The 19,585-nt window shown below is 42.3% G+C and overlaps 1 protein-coding gene across 1 annotated transcript in view; it reads right to left on the bottom strand.

Annotated features, from left to right (window-relative positions):
* Positions 1-19,585, bottom strand: part of ccdc18 (coiled-coil domain containing 18) — a 104,925-nt gene that overhangs the window by 48,206 nt on the left and 37,134 nt on the right. The window contains exons 3-14 of the mRNA XM_037682007.1: positions 17,424-17,454; positions 15,188-15,284; positions 14,976-15,097; positions 12,429-12,687; positions 12,156-12,243; positions 8,743-8,960; positions 8,507-8,617; positions 8,277-8,408; positions 7,934-8,068; positions 7,771-7,848; positions 5,143-5,259; positions 4,849-5,016 (exon numbers count right to left, since the gene is read on the bottom strand). Coding sequence (XP_037537935.1) covers positions 4,849-5,016; positions 5,143-5,259; positions 7,771-7,848; positions 7,934-8,068; positions 8,277-8,408; positions 8,507-8,617; positions 8,743-8,960; positions 12,156-12,243; positions 12,429-12,687; positions 14,976-15,097; positions 15,188-15,284; positions 17,424-17,454 — 1,556 coding nt within the window. The remainder of the gene's footprint in view (positions 1-4,848; positions 5,017-5,142; positions 5,260-7,770; positions 7,849-7,933; positions 8,069-8,276; positions 8,409-8,506; positions 8,618-8,742; positions 8,961-12,155; positions 12,244-12,428; positions 12,688-14,975; positions 15,098-15,187; positions 15,285-17,423; positions 17,455-19,585) is intronic.

Genomic DNA, 19,585 nt, shown 5'->3' with positions numbered 1-19,585 from the left:
TTAGCATCCAGTGCTTCAACAACATCATTAAGAACCTTCAGTGAAGCAGTGGTTGTGCTGTGTTGTTTCCTGAAACCAGATTGATGTGGAGGTAAGATGTTAAATGAGTCCAGGTAATTTTTGATTTGAGAGTTTATCAGTTTTTCTAGAACCTTGGCTAAAATGCAGAGTTTAGAGATTGGTCGATAGTTGTTCAGTGAGGTGGGGTCTCCTCCCTTCAGCAAAGGAAGAACAAAGGCTGTTTTCCAAGTGTCTGGGATGGAGTTTTGTCTTATGGAGAGATTGAAGATGCGGGTCACAGGGACTGTGATGATATGAGCAGCCAGCCTTAAGAAATAAGGTGGAAGTTCATCTGGACCTGCAGATTTTTTAGGGTCAAGATCTTTTAACAGTTTGTTGACCTCACTGACTGAGAATGGAGAAAAAGAGAAGCTGTGATTAACTGAGGATTGACTTGTAGGAGGGATTTGATTTGTAGAAGTTTGGTTATTAAGTGAAGTGGCTGATTTTCTGTTAGTAACTCTGTCAAATAAAGAACCAGAAGCAACAAAATGTTTGTTGAAACAGTTCAGGATCTCGTGCTTATTTGACACAGGAACAGAGTTAATGAGAAGTTGTGATGGGAGGTCAGATGATTGGGTGGTGCCTGAGAGAGATTTGATAGTTTTCCAGAATCTGTTAGGGTCATTTAGATTTTTGGAGGTCTGAGATAAGAAATAGTTGTGTTTTGCTGCTTTAACAGCAGTTGTGCATTTATTCCTCATCTGTCGAAAACTCAACCAATCAGTGTCTGAGTCAGATTTCCTCGCTGCGGCCCAAAGATGATCTCTCCTGTGCAGGAGGTCAGCTAGCTCTGGAGTAAACCAGGGGCTGTCTCGTCCCTTTATTCTGAACTGACGAAAAGGAGCATGTATGTTCAGAAAATAAATGAAATTATTATGAAAATAGTTCCAAGCGGAGTTCACGTCATCAGTTAACAGAATATGATGCCAGTCAAAGTGAGACAGATCCCAGAGGAATGACTGTTCACAAAAATGTTTCAGATTCCTTTTTTGAATTAATCTGGGCTTAGAAGGTGGAAGTTTAATATCTCTTAAAGCAGCTGTCACACAATGATCACTCAAAAGATCAGCGAATATACCTGTACCAGGGAACTTGTGAGGCATATTAGTTAGAAACAGGTCTAAGATGGAGGATTTTTCAGGACGGTTTTTATTTAATCTAGTGGGAGAATTGATCAGTTGGGTAAGATTAAGAGACAAGCAACATTCCTTAAATTTATCACAGAGGGGGGTCGACTTACACCAATCAATGTTGAGATCTCCAGCCAAAAGGACCTCTGTGAATTTTAAATTACCAAGAAATTCCATCATGGCAGTCAATGACTCAGGTGAAGCTGTGGGGGGGGCGGTAGCAACAGACTACAGTTAAAATCTGGCCTCCATTCAAGGTGATGTTTACAGATAAGGCTTCAAACTGGTTTGGAATTGTTTTAGAAGACACAAGACTAGAAACCAGAGAATCTCTAATGTAAATAATGACTCCACCCCCCCTTTTTTGACGATCACAGCGGTAGATGTTAAATCCATTGATTGCCACGTCATTATTGAGTACAGATTTGTTCAGCCAGGATTCAGAAATAAAGATAACATCAGCCCCAGAAGAACTGACCAGAATTTTCAAAGCATCCAGTTTTCTCAGAAGGCTACGAGCGTTTACATGCAGAAAATGGAGCCCAGAGGCATTTTTCAAGTCATTTGGTGTGCTGTAATTAGTGGGGGGTCCAGGGTTGGGCTGAATCCCTGAGAGCAGTAACAACATTATTATCAGACATTTTCTTGAGTTTTTTGTGACTGATGTGTAATTATAGGAGTTAACAGTGTGACAATTAGCCCCCATAATCGAACCATGGAAAACATTAATGAAGACGTGATCATTCAGAAACCAAAAACAGTGAAAGTTGCAGTGATGGACAGATTCAGGTGTATTAACAAGATTCAGTGACTCCAGATAATCTGAGAACTGAAAATAGTGACAGTAATATGAATGATGCAGAAAAGTTTCAGACCATAAAACGTCACAGTTCAAATGGGCAAACAAACCCGACGAGTTGGCCCAACTGCAGTTTGAGTTGGGCTGAGGGGGGCTCCGGCCCCCCCAGTGAAGAAGGATGGATGCTCCCATGGGAAACAGAAGCTGGGTCCAGAATCAACAGGCCGAAACAGAAACAGATAATTCGCAGCAAAGAGCAGAACGAGCTGCCAGAAAATCCTCCTGAAGTGAAAGGCATGATCCTAGCTCGTTTCAGGTCAACAGGGGCCAACAACGTGATCCGGAATAAAATTCATTATTATCCAGGTGAGTTTGGATGGAGGCCTGCAGCAACTCCGATACAAACTCCGAACTTCTCTCGAGCACCACGCAGCCCTGCTCCTTCACGCTGCTCCTCCACGCTGCTCCTCCACGCTGCTCCTCCACGCTGCTCCTCCGCTTCTCAGCACGTCACCTCCGCAACCGACAGCACGGGGCACCCCCGGTGAAAAGCGAGACTGACCGGAGAGGCTGAAGTCGGCAACTGGTCCGGTCCAATTCAGTTCGGCTCCGGCGCTCCAAACACGAGAGACGAAGAGGCTGAAGATATCCCTGGCCCGGTTCTGCTCCGGTCCGGCGGCGCGGTTCTGCTCCGGTCCGGCGGCGCTTCAAAGCACCGGAGCGTCTCCTCCAGGTGAACACAACGACTCCACGGAGGTGGACAGTCCTTCGGTAAAAGTAACGGGCTGCTCACTGAAGCTGAGACCGGCTCTGTTGAAGACGAAATCCCCACAGCCCCACAGCCACCTCGGTTCGGTTCTGGTCCAATTCGAGGGACACAGGTACACTTCCCCCACACCTATGGAGACACCACGAGGGCCAGTCCAGCAGAAAACCAGCGAAATACCACCCGGCGATATTTGTCGGAACCAGGTAGAACCACAAAGGTCCAGATAAGAGTTCGTCCAGAGAGAGAGAGAAAAAACACCGGACCTTCGTGCGTCGACTCCCCAGCTCGAGGGGTCACCTGGTCGGCAGGGTGCACTCAGAGTGACCAATGGGGGGGGAGCGGCCGGTCGGTCCTGGACCGAAATATTTTTTTTTGGACGGTCCCGTCCGGCTCTCTGAGTCACTGAACACCGAATTCGGTTGGAAGGAGGACCAGCTTTAGTCCGGTTTGAAAAACGGGTCAGTTTGATGATAAAAGACTGCAGAGAAGCCGAAGGGAGCTGCCGTCCATCAGCTCGCCGGAAGTGAAAATTGATGAAATTGATTGAAATTATGGAAGAGTGGCAAGAAGAAAGCCATTTCTCAAAGATATCCATAAAAAGTGTTGTTTAAAGTTTGTCACAAGCACCTGGGAGACACACCAAACATGTGGAAGAAGGTGCTCTGGTCACATGAAACCAAAATCAAACTGTTTGGCCACAATGCAAAATGATATGTTTGGTGTAAAAGCAACACAGCTCATCACCCTGAACACACCATCCCACTGGCAAACATGGTGGTGGCAGCATCATGGTTTGGGCCTGCTTTTTATCAGCAGGGACAGGGAAGATGGTCAGAATTGATGGGAAGATGGATGGGGCCAAATACAGGACCATTCTGGAAGAAAACCTGTTTGAGTCTGCAAGAGACCTGAGACTGGGACGGAGATTTATCTTCCAACAAGACAATGATCCAAAACATAAAGCCAAATCTACAATGGAATGGTTCATAAATAAACGTATCCAGGTGTTGGAATGGTCAGGTCAAAGTCCAGACCTGAATCCAATCGAGAATCTGTGGAAAGAGCTGAAGACTGCTGTTCACAAACGCTCTCCATCCAACCTCACTGAGCTCGAGCTGTTTTGCAGGAAGAATGGGCAAGAATTTCAGTGTCTCCATGTTCAAAACTGATAGAGACAAACCCCAAGAGACTTCAGCTGGAACTGCAGCAAAAGACGGCGCTACAAAGTATTAACGCAATGGGGGCGAATAATATTGCACGCCCCACTTTTCAGTTTTTTATTTGTTAAAACAGTTTGACACATCCAATAAATTTCATTCCACTTCACGATTGTGTCCCACTTGTTGTTGATTCTTCACAAAAATTAAAAATTTTATATCTTTATGTTTGAAGCCTGAAATGTGGAAAAAGGTTGAAAAGTTCAAGGGGGCCGAATACTTTCACAAGGCACTGTAGCTCCTCAGTCCGGTCTGAATTAAAATGTTTCTCCAAACAGAGTTTCACCATTCAAAGAGCTACAACAGGTCATAGCTTTTACTCTGAACCCCACGTCAAAAGAGCTGAACTATCACTTTATAGATGTTTGCATTACCATCAGCTGGGTGACTGGATGATGTTTAGTACACAATCAAAACTGTAATAAGAACCTACATGTTCTTTATGGCTGATTCCACAAATTATCCAAATGAGTGTAAAAGAGAGTGGTGGCGCAGAGGTGGGCCTGTGATCGGAAGGTCGTCGGTTCAACTCCCCATACTGACAACAACAACAATTAAAAAAAAAATTTGTTTTTATGCCTTGACACAAAATGAAAGTCAGCATATCACTTGTGTTTCAAGTTATCATGTTTAAATCACGGATGGACAGACGGAAGGGGGTATTTCTAATTTCCTCTCTTTGATCTGCGACGGGGGACAAAACCAAATCTAAAATCAGTTGAATGAAGTGAAACAAAGATTATTTTGCTGATCTAACAAACAATAAGCAGCTGCAAATGATCATTTGTTTTATATGAACAGTATCAGCACACTTCAAAGCAATTCTGACAAACTGCAGTTAAAAATCGCCCTTTTCCTGACATACAGTACCTGTTTCTCCAGTTGGCTCTGGCTCTCCTCCAGCTCAGAAACCCGAGCCGTGCTCTCAGTCAGCATGGCCTGCTGCTGCTGCAAGGACACCTGCAGCTGCAGGTTCTGCTCACTGGAGCTCTGACAAACCACACTGGTGCTGTGAAGCTTCTCCTGCAGAAAGGACACCTGAAAAACAAAAAGGAACAGATGTCTGAGAAGTGGGCCTGGCACAGAGTCTGGTTATTGTGCATTTGTTGTCTTACTGAATAAGAAATAGGTGGATCATTTTCTTTAGTGTGTCTAAAACAGCACCTTGTCATTTTTCTTCTGCAGCTCAGTCTCATAGTTCTTCTTCATGTCTTCCATCTGCTGCCGGTAGACGTCCAGCTCTTCTCTGCACGCTGACAGACACGACTGCAGTTCAGTTATCTGGTGTGTAAACGCAGAAAGTTAGTTACTGATGGTGATCACATTTCACTTCCAATGTCTGCACAAGATGGGAATATTAGCAGTAGTAGCTGTGACTGGCTTCATGTCCTGGGCTTCGTCAGTGCAGTTAAATATGCAGGAATTTTGGCCCATTCTTTTTTAAACCATTGCTTGAGTTCATTGATCTTTGAGTACATTCATTTCTACCTTTCAATCAAGTTCAGGTTCTGGATTTTGACTGGATCATTACAGGACTTTGATTTTTTTTTCTTTTTGAGCCGTTCTGATGTAGATTAGCTGTTGTGTTTGGGATCGTTGTCCTGCTGCATCCTGACAGTTTGGTCCAAACTTCAGCTGTTGGACTGATGTCCTCACATTTGCCTCTAAAGTCCTTTCTACAGAGGAGTTCATACTCAGTGATTGCAAGGAGCCCAACCCATCTAATGTTGTATAAGCTTACAGCATGTCCTATAACCCCTTCAAACAAGTCGTACTCATTGAGCCTTTTTGTCCCCGTCATGGAGCGAAGAGGTGGAATTGGAAATACCATCTGTTCATCCATGTTGTGAGCATGATAAGTTGAAAAGTAAGTGAGGTACCAACTTTCAGTTTGGTGTGTAGCTGCATCTAGGCATGAGAAAGGTTCCTCTAGAAAACTGGGTTGCCATGTTAAAATCCTAGAGGCCCATCACCAAATATACAGATCATCCAGAGAGAGTCACTTTTTCTACATTTTGTTTTGTTACAGCCTTATTCCAAATTGTGTTAAATGTATCTCTTGTCTTAAAATTCTACACACAATACCCTGTTATGACAATGTGAAAAATGATTTTTTGAGATATTTGCAAATTTATTAAAAACAGAAAACCAAGAAATCACATTTATGTAAGTATTCACAGCCTTTGTCATAAAGCTCAAATTGAGCTCAGATGCTGTTTCCATTGATCATCTTGAGATGTTTCTACAACTTTAATGGAGTCCACCTGTGGTAAATTCAGTTCATTGGACTTGATTTGAAAAGACACAGACACTGTCTATAGAAGGTCCCACAGCTGACAGTGCACGTCAGAGCACAAACACCAAGAATGAAGTCAAAGGAATTGTCTGTAGACCTCCAGACAGGATTGTGTTGAGACACAAATCTGGGGAAGGATACAGAAACATTTCTGCTGCTTCGAAGGCCCCAATGAGCTCAGTGGTCTCCATCATTTGTAAATAGAAGAAGTTTGGAACCACCAGGGCTCTTCTTAGAGCTGCCCGTCTAACCTGAGCGATCAGGGGAGAAGGGCCTTAGTCAGGGAGGTGTACAAGAACCTGATGGTCACTCTGTCGGAGCCCGTCTGGAGTTTGTCAAAAGGTCCTGACCAGGAGAAACAGAACTCTCTGGTCTGATGAGACAAAGATTGAACTCACTGGTGTGAATGTCAGGCGTCATGTTTGGAGGAAACCAGGCACCTCTCATCAACAGGCCAACACTATACTTACAGTGAAGCATGGTGGTGGCAGCATCATGCTATGGGGATGTCTTTCAGCACTGATTAGTCTCTTTAGAATGATTTGTTCAGTTAAAGAATCTGAGAATGCGTTACTGAGAATCTTCACCAGCGATTTGTTCAATTAGCTTTGTAGAGATCTAGTAGAGTGCTGTATGAATGGCTAAATGAGGACACAGATTGTAGTGTAAAGCGCTTTGAGCATCCTGAAATAAGATAGAAAGGCGCTATATAAGTACAGTCCATTTACCATTTACCATTTCAGCAGCAGGAACTGGCAGACTAGTCAGGATGGAGGGAAAGATGAATGCAGCATTGATCAGAGACATCAGGATGAAAACCTGCTCCAGAGTGCTCATGACCACAGACAGCAGGACAACAACCCAAAGCACATGGCCAGATCTCAAAGGAGGAGCTTCAGGACCACTCTGTGAAGGTCCTGGAGGGGCGGAGCCAGAGTCCAGACTTGAATCTGATTGAACATCTCTGGAGATATCTGAACATGGATGCACAGAAGTCTCCCATCAACCTGATGGAGCTTGAGAAGTACTGCAAATAAGAATGGGACAAACTGCCTGAAGATAGGCAGTGTTTTCCCTGCCGTTATCCAAGGAGAGCGTCCTGTCAACAGAAGCAAGCGCCCTGTCTACTGAAACGTCCCTTCACCCACAGCCCCCCACCCCCATGACAACTGCCGGCACTGGCATAGCATTTGGTTAATTTGACGGGCTAGCATCCTACCAACCCGACCAGCACAAAGCTACTGTGAACCATAGATGCTGTCGTCCCTTATGGACTGTCCATAAATTATACACCATTTTCACCATTTTCCATAATTACAGACGTACACAGAAAGTCTTATAGATTATTCAACCCCCATGCAATAACCATAGTATTTTAGGGTACAATGCGTCATGGATTATTGTAAGCCTGAAGTTGTTTCTACCAAAGCTGTGGACCTAATGTCTTGTGTCCTACAATGTACATTTATTGTTTTTGCGTGACTCCTCACACAGACCTTGGTTGCAGACTCAGATGCTTGCTCTTTGAAAGTTTGTAGCAACTCCTGTTTGTGTTGAACTTCAACCTCCTTCTCCTGAAATTAAAGAAGATACATTTTTTCAAGGATAAATAAGTTTCTTTGACCTGCAGATGTACAACACGTTCAGAGGTTTCAGTACCTGTGTGAGCTGATCTAGCGAGGTGTGTAACAGGAAAGCTGCTTGCTGAGCCTCTTCTCGCTCCTTGTGTAGAGAACTCAACTCCTGCTCCATCTCCAACAGCCGAGACCGAGCCTGCTCCATAGACAGCTGCAGCTGCACAGCACAAAGACATTAGCATTATACCCCTGTTAAAAGATATTTTATTAACTTAGAGAAGAAATCATTATCATTTAGATTTTACTTAGTATTAGAAAGATTAACTTAAGTTATCTTTATGGCAGCGGTGTCGTTTGATTATTAAAATAAAAATGAAACTTGTGGTGGTGAAGCAAAAACTGCAAAAGACAAAACTGTAGTTTACCATTTCTATCCTGTGTTGTTGTTCTATCAGCTGGTTAGAATGAGACTGTCTACACTTCTCTAGAGACTCCTGGTACTCCCTTTGCTTTTTGGTCATCAGTGACTGATACTGCTGCAGGGCACTGGTCTTCTCCTGTAATAAGACGGAAGAACAAGAGCTCACCATGACTCTCAAAACCAGAGAAGAACCTGGCAGAGCTTTAGTGGAACCCATCTTTTAAAATTTTGTACCTGCAGCAGAGTTTCCAGCTCGGTGTTCTTTAGCGCAGCCAGACTGTATGCTGAGGTCTTCTCCTGTAACTGTTTCTCCAGAGCAGCTACTCGTGCACTTTTTCTCTTTAGCTGAGATAAAAGAGAAAGAAAAAAAAATCACAACCCAACGTGTTAAATATCACATAACTGTGTTTAAATCTGCTCACTTGCTCTTTTGACCTTAATATGCTGAATAAAAACAAATAAAACGTCACCTCCTTCTCTGTATCCGTGGCTTTGCTGACTTTGTTTAGCAGCTCGGTGTGGACGTTCTGGTAGTGCAAGGCTTGCTGGGTCATGGAGTTGTGGAGGGAGGAGATCTCCTCCTGCGCTCTGCTCAAACGCTCCTGAAGCCGCTTGTTCAGGCTGCTCTGTTTCATCATCTCAGCTTCCTTGGTCTGCAGCACCCGCAGCAGCTGCTGGAAGCCTTCACCTGCAAAGGTTGAGAAATGGGGAAGAAAAACAAAATTAACTATTTTATTTTTGAGGCAGGACTTTGCAGCCAGATAGTTTGGAGTTGCATCTGGCTCTTCGTCTCATAGATTGTAAGATTTTGAGTAAGGCATTGAGAAAGACGAGTTGTTTTTTAAAACAATGAGAGAATTTAAATAAAGGCCCGTCTCTAATACAAAAACTAAGTCATAACGGAATTTATTATGTCATTTCTTTAAGTTATTGGTCTTTTTATCCAAACGTTTATGTTGCACACATTTAAGAACACAGTAATTCAGACAGACATGTTAGTTCCCTGTATAATTTATTTAAACACGAGTAAAGCCCTATTCGCACGGGATTAGTTTTACATAAGGACCAGTGTAATCTCCCCAACGTCTGTTTTTCATGTGGCGCATTCGCACGGGATAACCAAAGTCTGAGATTTAGCTGAAATTTACAGACATCTTCTGGTTATGATGTTAACGTGCTGCGTTGTCACGACCGGGCCGGTCCTTATAATGTGCATACTGTGCGGGCCGGGCCAGTCTCAGGCTTTGATGTGGATTTATGAATCAGCGAAAACTAAAGAACGCACAATATAAAATTGTGTTAGGAGGAGGAAGCATGTCCGACCGGCCGGTTTAAGAGGTAAAAAAAAAAATCCACGCTAAGCTCAGATGAACAGCTGTCACCGGCCGTGCGCGTGAGCAGCCGCGTGTCCGCTGACTCGCCGGTTGAAATGGACTTGGACCTGTCCAGGGTGTCCCCCGCCTCTCGCACAGTGATGGCTGGACATGGGCACAAGCGACTCCCGCTACCCGAAAAGGAAGAAGCGGGTAAATAAAATGGATGGACAGATGGGTCAGTTGATCACGCGTGCGTCTCCGCACCTCCAGTCATCTGCGGTGAAGTAGAAGGAAGTAAAAGCCGAAGCGATAAAGAAAAATACATTAAAAAAAAAATAAATAAAAAAACAAGTTAATTGAGCAGCGCGTTCATTTAAAATAGCCTTGTTCTATATTTTTCCAAATGATTTTGCTTAAACAAAAACAAAAAATGCCTCATTACGTATCGGATCCCGCCCATTTCTGTTCAAATCACAGAGATGCCTATTCGCATTGGATTAGTATTATCACAGGACCTCGGAGTTCAGTAAAATATAGTAGGTAATGTGCGGGGGAATTTTTACTTTACAAATTACTGACATGGCCGATTCGCACATGATTAACAACACAGACAATCTCTGTAATTCAATTCAATAATACTTTATTAATCCCAAAGGGAAATTATTTTGTTGTTGTAACTCGCTATCCTCATTTCATTACGAGATGTTATAGATGCTGATGGCTGTAGACAGGAAGGATCTCTTGTGAAGGTCCATCCCACAGTGGATCCTAAGAAACTGGCTGCAGATGCCGTCCGATCCGTCCACCCAGACTCGGCTGGCCTCTCGGTTCCTCCGGGCTTTAGGACCGCCTGAATGCTGGGCAGAACTCCTCCTAGAGCGATGGCCACTCCTCCCAGCAGTCTGCCGAGCTCCTCATAGCTGTGGACAGTCAACTGTAGGTGCAGAGGGACGATCCTGTCCTTCCGCTGTCGTGAGCCGTGTTTCCTGTTAGTTCCAGGATCTCAGTGGTCAGGCACTCAAGCACAGCTGGCAGGTAGATGAGAATGCGTCCACAGAACATCCTTTTCAACTCATTTGAGAGTTGGGGCTGTAGTTGAGATATTATTTGAGCTTTTGAGATGTTATTCAGCTGCTGCTGTTGTAGAAAACTGCATTGTTGCCATGGTTACGCATCATAACAAATGTCCAAAACCAAAAAAGTTTCAGTAAAAATCCTTCCGGCTGCACAGCATCTGATACCAGAGGAAGCAATCATCCAAAAAATGTGATTTACATCCAGAAAAAGAGGAATTAAAGTTTCCAAAAGCAAAATCTCAGTATGAAAGTAACAGAGCTGCTCCAACATGCAGCCACCTTGAGCGGCACAATTCTAGAACTTTATTACAAATAGCATGTGGTCCCTAGGTAAAACTAATCCCGTGCGAATAGGGCTTAAGTTGAATCATTTTTTGTATTAAAGTTTAGATTTTTCCTTAGTCCTAATGTTGTCTACATTTCATGTTCAAGAAAGAATTTTGCTTATAACATTTTTTAGATGAGACAAAAATAGCTATTTGAATGTAAAGGTTGCACATTTCTGCCTTTACGTCAAATAATGCCTTTTCGACTGTTACACAGATTCCACACAGGCAGCAAACACATTACTGTCAAAACAAACAAACTATGTGTGTTCAGAAAAATATTTAACACACAGGATCTGTTCAGACTTTTCACTAAGATCAGTGTTTAGTGGTTCGACCACAAGTGGACCGCTCTGATTGAAACCTGGCTGATAAATATGTACCTAAAAATTGTTTGTGATCAAAAGTGAATTAGCTGCTTTGTTTACAGATAAACACACACAAACACTGTAGCTGCCACGGAGTAACAAACATGCCCTCAGGAGGCCTGATAAAGTTTCTTAACTAATTTATTATTGTGGCATCAACACGGTCCAGAGACAGGTGACTTGCATCTACTCCTTAATCACCTAACAGACACAAAAAACAACATACAACAATTAAATTGACAAAGTTCAGTGTAAAGACTGAGGATTTAAATCTATAAATCTCAGCAGTGCGTACAAAGCCTGTTTTTTTTGCACAACTTCACTGCCCGTTACATCAGCATGTTATATATAATTTAATATCATTGTGTTTAATTAGGTGACGGTACTGTTACATAATGCTGCTCAGATTGTTTGTCCTTTTATGGACAACACCTTAGTGCTTACAGTGACCACACCGTCTACTCAGCTCAATCCTAACAAAACAAAACCCTCACACAGTGCAATCCACTTTGATGGAAAAAACCCTTAGAAAAAGTATATCCAAACTTTTAGCCTAAAAAAAAAACATAAAACAGACCAAAAAAAAACTATTTTCAAAATATTCCCAACAAAGTCATTTTAATTATCTTTAATCAGCTGACAGTTAAACTCCACCCCAACCCCCCATTGAGATGTTCAGGTAATAACTCTGCAGCTTGTATGGGGTCACCTCAGTCCAGTAGAAGGTTCTATAGGTGGGCTCGGGACAGATTGCATTCACACCACAAAATGTATATGCACCAGAAGTCTCAGCCTACCTGGTTTCAGTTTCAGCTGGTGTGCAGTTCCTGAAAAATCCACTTGGGGCAGCATGCAAGGACAGGCACAAAGCGGCCCTTCAGGACTCTGTAGGTAATACACAGCATTACACAACAGGCATGTCGTCTTACTGACTTATTTCATGTGTTGGCCCAGCTTTGTACAAAAAACTACAATAAAGATGCAACATGGCTTTTTAGTCCAAACACTATGAGGGTGAACTAAAGCTCTTAACAGAAAACACAAAACAGAGTGAGTGTGAACATATTCACCTCTCGTAGGTGCAGCAGGGCCAGTATGGCCTCCAGGCCGGCCAGCTCTGCCTGGTTCTGTTGAGCCTCTCTGAGGCTCTGGGTCACCCTCTGCTCCTGGTTGCGGGCTAGGGTCCTTAGCTCTTCCAGCTCCCTGTATTCTGCACCTCGCTCCACCAGTTGCTGCTCCAGCTGAGAGGCTTTACGTCCAACATCTTCAGCTTGGGCTCGGAGGTCAGCAGCTGCAGCTTTGCCCCGCTGCACCTCCTCCTGCAACCGGCTGAGAGACAGGGGACAAAACAAGGCTGGTTCAATGCAATTCAGCAAGTCAATTTACTTTTAAATACAAAACGGATTCCAAAAAAGTTGGGAAACTAAACAAATTGTGAATAAAAACTGAATGCAATGATGTGGAGATGGCAAATGTCAATACTTTATTCGTAATATAACATAGATGACAGATCAAAAGTTTAATCTGAGTAAATGTAAAATTTTTAAAGGAAAAATATGTTGATTCAAAATTTCAGTGTCAACAAATCCCAAAAAAGTTGGGACAAGTAGCAATAAGTGGCTGGAAAAAGGAAATTGAGCATATAACGAACAGCTGGAAGACCAATTAACACTAATTAGGTTAATTGACAACATGACTGGGTATAAAAAGAGCTTCTCAGAGTGTCAGTGTCTCTCAGAAGCCAAGATGATAAGAGGATCACCAATTCCACCATTATTGCGCAGAAAGATAGTGCAGCAATACCAGAATGGTGTTACCCAGCGTAAAATAGCAAAGATTTTTAAGTTATCATCATCAACCGTGCATAACATCATCAAAAGATTCAGAGAATCTGGAACAATCACTGTGCGTAAGGGTCAAGGCCGTAAAACTCTACTGGATGCTCGTGATCTCCGGGCCCTTAAACGTCACTGCACCTCAAACAGGAATGCCACTGTCAAGGAAATAACAGAATGGGCTCAAGAATACTTCCAGAAAGCATTGTCAGTGAACACAATCCACCGTGCCATCCGCCGTTGCCAGCTGAAACTCTACAGTGCAAAGAGGAAGCCATTTCTAAGCAAGCTCCACAAGCTCAGACGTTTGCACTGGGCCAGGGGTCATTTAAAATGGAGTGTGGCAAAATGGAAGACTGTTCTGTGGTCAGATGAGTCACGATTTGAAGTTCTTTATGGAACACTGGGACGCCATGTCATCCGGACCAGAGAGGACAAGGATAGCCCAAGTTGTTATCAACGCTCCGTTCAGAAGCCTGCATCACTGATGGTATGGGGTTGCATGAGCGCTTGTGGCATGGGCAGCTTGCATGTCTGGAAAGACACCATTAATGCAGAGAACTATGTTCAGGTTCTAGAACAACATATGCTCCCATCTAGACGTCATCTCTTTCAGGGAAGACCCTGCATTTTTCAACACGATAATGCCAGACCACATTCTGCAGCAATCACAACATCATGGCTACGTAGGAGAAGGATCCTGGTACTGAAATGGCCAGCCTGCAGTCCAGATCTTTCACATATAGAGAACATTTGGCGCATCATAAAGAGGAAGGTGCAACAAAGAAGGCCCAAGACGATTGAACAGTTAGAGGCCTGTATTAGACATGAATGGGAGAGCATTCCTATTTCTAAACTTGAGAAACTGGTCTCTGTCCCCAGACGTCTGTTGAGTGTTGTAAGAAGAAGGAGGGATGCCACACAGTGGTAAAAATGGACTTGTCCCAACTTTTTTGGGATTTGTTGACGCCATGAAATTTGGAAACAACAGATTTTTCCCTTAAAATGATACATTCTCTCAGTTTAAACTTTTGATCTGTGATTTGTGTTCTATTCTGAATAAAATATTAGATGTTGAAACCTCCACATCATTGCATTCAGTTTTTATTCACAATTTCTTTAGTGTCCCATAGGGGTTGAACGAATATATAATTTTTAAACTCGACATTAACATAATAAAACCCGAATAGAACTCGAGTATTTGATGACGTCATAGATCTCAAGATACAAAAATAAATAAATAAATAAAAACGCAAAAAACGGTAATTATTTACAAAAAAAAAGACCAACAGAACATTGGGAGTATATATTATGCTCCTACCATTTATCATACTGCAAATAAGTCACAGGAAAAACTAAACCATTAGTTTTTATTATTAAACTGCAAACGTGAAGAAACATGCAGCACGTCAAAAACGAAACTTAACTGAAACTGGTTCTGGTTCGGTGGATTGGACCCGGTGTTACACCATACTCCGTGACCTGCAACAGTGCAACACCGCCTCTACGGTCATAGTGGTCACATAATATGACGTCACTATGGATACCCGACTTTACATTTTTAACATCGATAGATGTCCTAGCAATCGATGTGTAGATTACTCGAGTACTCTGTTAATGCCCTAGTGTCCCAACTTTTTTGGAATCCGGTTTGTTTATATTAAGGATGAAAATGGTCAGTTTAACAGTTTTGTAATACTGAATAGAAGATGCCCCAACATCTTTTAAACCATACAAACATTATAAACCTCATGTATAAATGCAGCAACAAAGAGACAATACCTAACAGTCTGGAAATGTTCTGCCTTCTCTCTTTCCAACACTGAAAACTTCATTTCCAGTTCTTCTTTTTGTCTGTCACACTCAGCCAGACTCTGTTTCAATTTGCTTTCACTCTCCATCACCTTAAAGCACAGACAAAAACACATCTCTGGCATCAACAGACAACAACATTTCTTTATAAAGAACATAAATAATTAGCTCAACATGTGCACCTTTTGAAGCCTAACAGAAGTTGTAGTCTTATATTCTTTAAAAGCTTCCTTGAGTTTTTCTGCATTTTGAAGTGCTTGGTTCCTTTGTTGTTCTGCCCTGAAAGAGAAGGAATTCAATTCAGTTTATTTATAAAGCGCCAAATCACAACAAAGTTGTCTCAGGGCACTTTACAGGAACATTCACATAAAAGCCGATTAGTAAAGTTCTCTATCTAAGGAATCCAGCAGACAAGTTGAATCTTGGCTTTGTCACAGTCTCCCATCCTGAGCAAACACAGTGGCAACAGTGGAAAGGAAAAACTCCCTTTTAAAAGGAAGAAACCTCCAGCAGAACCAGGCTCAGGACAAGCGGCCATCTGCTTTGACCGGCTGGTTTGAGAGGACAGGAAGGAGAGACAGACGAACATAGAATGTAGGTCCAGGTATAAGTCCAGGTGTATCAAAGACAAAAAAACACATGTTAAGGACGGAAAAAATAATTACACATACAAAACAGGTTGAGCAGAGTAAGTAAAGACAGTAGCAGAGTGAAAATTGTGGTCAGTTTGTCCTCCAGCAGTCTAAGCCTATAGCATCATAACTAAGGGATAGCTCAGGAAACCCAAGCCGACCGTAACTATAGGATTTAGCAAAAAGGAAAGTCTTAAGCCTAGTTTTAAAACTGGATAATGTGTCAGCCTCACGGACAGAGATTGGAAGTTGGTTCCACAAGAGACGAGCCTGATAACTGAAGGATCTGCCTCCCATTCTGGTTTTGGAAACTCTAGGAACCACAAGTAAACCGGCAGCCTGAGAGCGAAGCGCTCTGTTGGGAAAATATGGAACAATAGGATCTGTAATATAAGATGGAGCCAGGTTGTTGAGAGCTTTGTAGGTTAGAAGTAAGATTTTAAATTATATTCTGGACTTGACAGGGAGCCAATGGAATGGTAAATGGTAAATGGACTGTACTTCTATAGCGCCTTTCTATCTTATTTCAAGATACTCAAAGCACTTTACTCTACAATCTGTGTCCTCATTTACCCATTCATACAGCACTCTACTAGATCTCTACAAAGCTAATTGAACAAATCATTCTAAAGAGACTAATCAGAGCTTTAGATCACATTCAAACACCGATGGGACACACATCACAGCCTATGAGGGGTTCAGTGTCTTGCCCAGGGACACTTCGGCATGTGACTGTTGGTGGATTTGAACCCCCAATTCTCATATTGGAGGACGACTGCTCTAACCACTCAGTCACAGCCGCCCCAATGTAGAGAAACTAAAACTGGAGAAATATGATCTCTCCCACTAACTCTGGTTAAGACTCTGTCAGCAGCATTTTGGATCAACTGAAGACGTTTTAAAGAAGTATTTGGACACCCAGATAATAAACCATTGCAATAGTCCAGTCTAGACGTGACAAATGCATGGACCAGTTTTTCTGCATCGTTTTTTAGATGTTTCTAATTTTAGTGATTTACGCAGGTGGAAGAAGGTGGTTCTAGTATCGTTTTTAATGTGGGGGATAAAGACATGTCCTGATCAAAAATAACACCAAGATTTTTAACATTAGAGCTGGAGGACAGATTAATGCCATCTAAGGAGGGAGAAAGACTGAAAAATTAATTCCTAAGGTGCTCAGGTCCAAAAACCAAAACCCCAGTCTTGTCTGTGTTCAACAGGAGAAAATTAAGGGTCATCCAGGTTTTTATGTCTTTAAGACAGGAAGAGAACTAAAAATATTGTTACATATTCATTCAACCTTTATTTATACAGGTTAATCGCAGTGAGCCTCAGGGACTCATTTACAAGAGAAACCTATTATTGCCTTTCTCAGTCCTCTTATTACCACCATAGTTAATCAGTCCCTTCAATCTGGTCATATTCCCCCTGCCCTGAAATCAGCCATAATTAAACCACTTCTCAAAAAAACTACCCTTGATCCTCATGACTTGGCAAACTACAGACCCATTTCCAACCTTCCCTTCATCGCTAAAGTTATTGAGAAATTAGTCTCAGTTCATCTACAAGAACATCTACATGACAATAGGATACTGGACAAATTTCAATCAGGTTTCCATACTGCTCATAGCACTGAAACAGCTCTGATCCAGGTCACAAATGACCTGTTGATCAATGCTGATCATGGTTCCTCTTCTCTCCTTATTCTTCTCAATCTTTCGGCTGCCTTTGACACGGTGGATCATTACATCCTACTCCACCGTTTACAGCATTTTGCAGGGCTCACTGGCACTGCCCTGGAGTGGTTCCGATCATACCTGACGGACAGAACAGAGTTTGTCTCCATTGGGCGTGCCAAGTCATTGAGCCATCCTGTTTCTTGTGGTGTGCCCCAGGGATCAGTCCTGGGAGCCCTTCTTTTCAACTTGTACATGGTACCACTTGGGTGTATTATCAGCAGCTACGGGGTCTCATTCCATTGCTATGCTGATGATACTCAGCTGTATCTTAAGCTGGGTAGCAATGTGTCTGAGACCCCATCTACATCATCTTCAGCTTCTCCATTTTCTCCACTTTCTTCTCTTTCCACGCTCACAGCTTGTCTGGAGGAGATAAAGGCATGGATGCAGCAAAATTTCCTTCACCTTAACAGTTCAAAAACAGAAGCAATTCAAATTGGTGCTTCACACCAAATTCATCAACAAAAAATCATCAGTATCTCTTTCTCTGGCCAGAGCATTTCTCTTTCTAAGACAGTTACCAATCTTGGTGTTATTTTTGATTCACAACTCACCTTTGAAAAGCCATATAAAGCATATATGTAAAACTTCTTTTATTCATTTTTGAAATATTGCAAAGCTTTGGTCTACACTGTCCTTCACCGATGCAGAAAAACTCGTCCATGCCTTTGTCTCTGTACTCCGTTCACTTCACTGGCTTCCTGTTTCTGCCTGGATCACTTACAAAATTTATCTGCTCACCTTCCAATGCTTGTATGGTAATGGACCATCTTATTTAAAAGAGCTTCTCACCCCTCATTGTCCTTCACGCACTCTCCGTTCTTCCAACACCTATCTTCTTCTCACTCCCAGGTCTCGGTCCTGCACAACAGGAGACCGGGCTTTCTCCTGCGCTGCCCCTCGGCTGTGGAACGCCCTGCTTTCATATCTGAGGGCCCCACAGACCGTGACATGTTTTAAAAAGGGTCTTAAAACCTTTCTTTTTACCCAGTTTTTTAATTGATTGCACTGTAATTTTGTTTTTGTTTTTTTTTCTTCACCCATAGTTCTTATTTGAGTATTTTATCTGCATTTTGTGCATTTTAAGTTTTCTATGTGTTCATCCTGAGACATTATCCTCCTGGTTGTTTTTCCTCTCGGTTGCTTTTATCCTGATGTTATCTGATGTTCACTCTTTGTAGCACTTTGAGATTCACTGTGAATGTAAAATGCATTATAAATAAAAGTTATTATTATTAAGTTATTACCTGATTTTAACAAAGACTGATGACAACAGTAGAAAATCATAAAAGAAAGCATACAAATTAAAAAGAACAAATAAAAGAAAATGGTATTAAAAATACAAAACAAAAACCGCTAGGGTGTAAGGTGGTGTAGAAAACTAAAAACAGGAACATGTCTACATTGTTTTTTTTCTATGAACTTAACAAATGTTGAAGCCACTTAGCGAGGTCAAGGTCGAGAGCTTCAGATCTTTTTTACAAGATATTCCAGGAAACAGGAGCGGAGTAGGAAAAGGCCCTTTTGCCTAGTTCAGTCCTCACTGAGGGAACACTGCAGGTAATAATGTCCTGAGAGCACACGCTGTAGCTGCACTCACGCAGAGACATGTACAGGTCCTTCTCAAAAAATTAGCATATTGTGATAAAGGTCATTATTTTCCATAATGTAATGATAAAAATGAAACTTTCATATATTTCAGATTCAATGCACACCAACTGAAATATTTCAGGTCTTTAATTGTTTTAATACTGATGATTATGGCATACAGCTCATGAAAACCCAAAATGCCTGTCCCAAAAAATTAGCATATTTCATCCCACCAATGAAAGACAAGTGTTTTTAATACAAAAAACGCCAACCTTCAAATAATCATGTTCAGTTATGCACTCAATACTTGGACGGGAATTCTTTTGCATGAATGACTGCTTCAATGCGGCGTGGCATGGAGGCAATCAGCCTGTGGCACTGCTGAGGTGTTATGGAGGCCCAGAATGCTTCGATAGCGGCCTTAAGCTCATCCAGAGTGTTGGGTCTTGCGTCTCTCAACGTTCTCTTTACAATATCCCACAGGTTCTCTATGGGGTTCAGGTCAGGAGAGTTGGCAGGCCAATTGAGCACAGTAATACCATGGTCAGTAAACCATTTACCAGAGGTTTTGGCACTGTGAGCAGGTGCCAGGTCGTGCTGAAAAACGAAATCTTCATCT

The sequence above is a fragment of the Nematolebias whitei genome, chromosome 9 (assembly GCF_014905685.2).
Source record: "Nematolebias whitei isolate Nwh7 chromosome 9, NemWhi1, whole genome shotgun sequence".
NCBI classification, from domain to species: domain Eukaryota; kingdom Metazoa; phylum Chordata; class Actinopteri; order Cyprinodontiformes; family Rivulidae; genus Nematolebias; species Nematolebias whitei.
The sequence above is the reverse complement of the archived record's forward strand: the minus strand, read 5'-3'. Positions and strand labels throughout refer to the sequence as shown.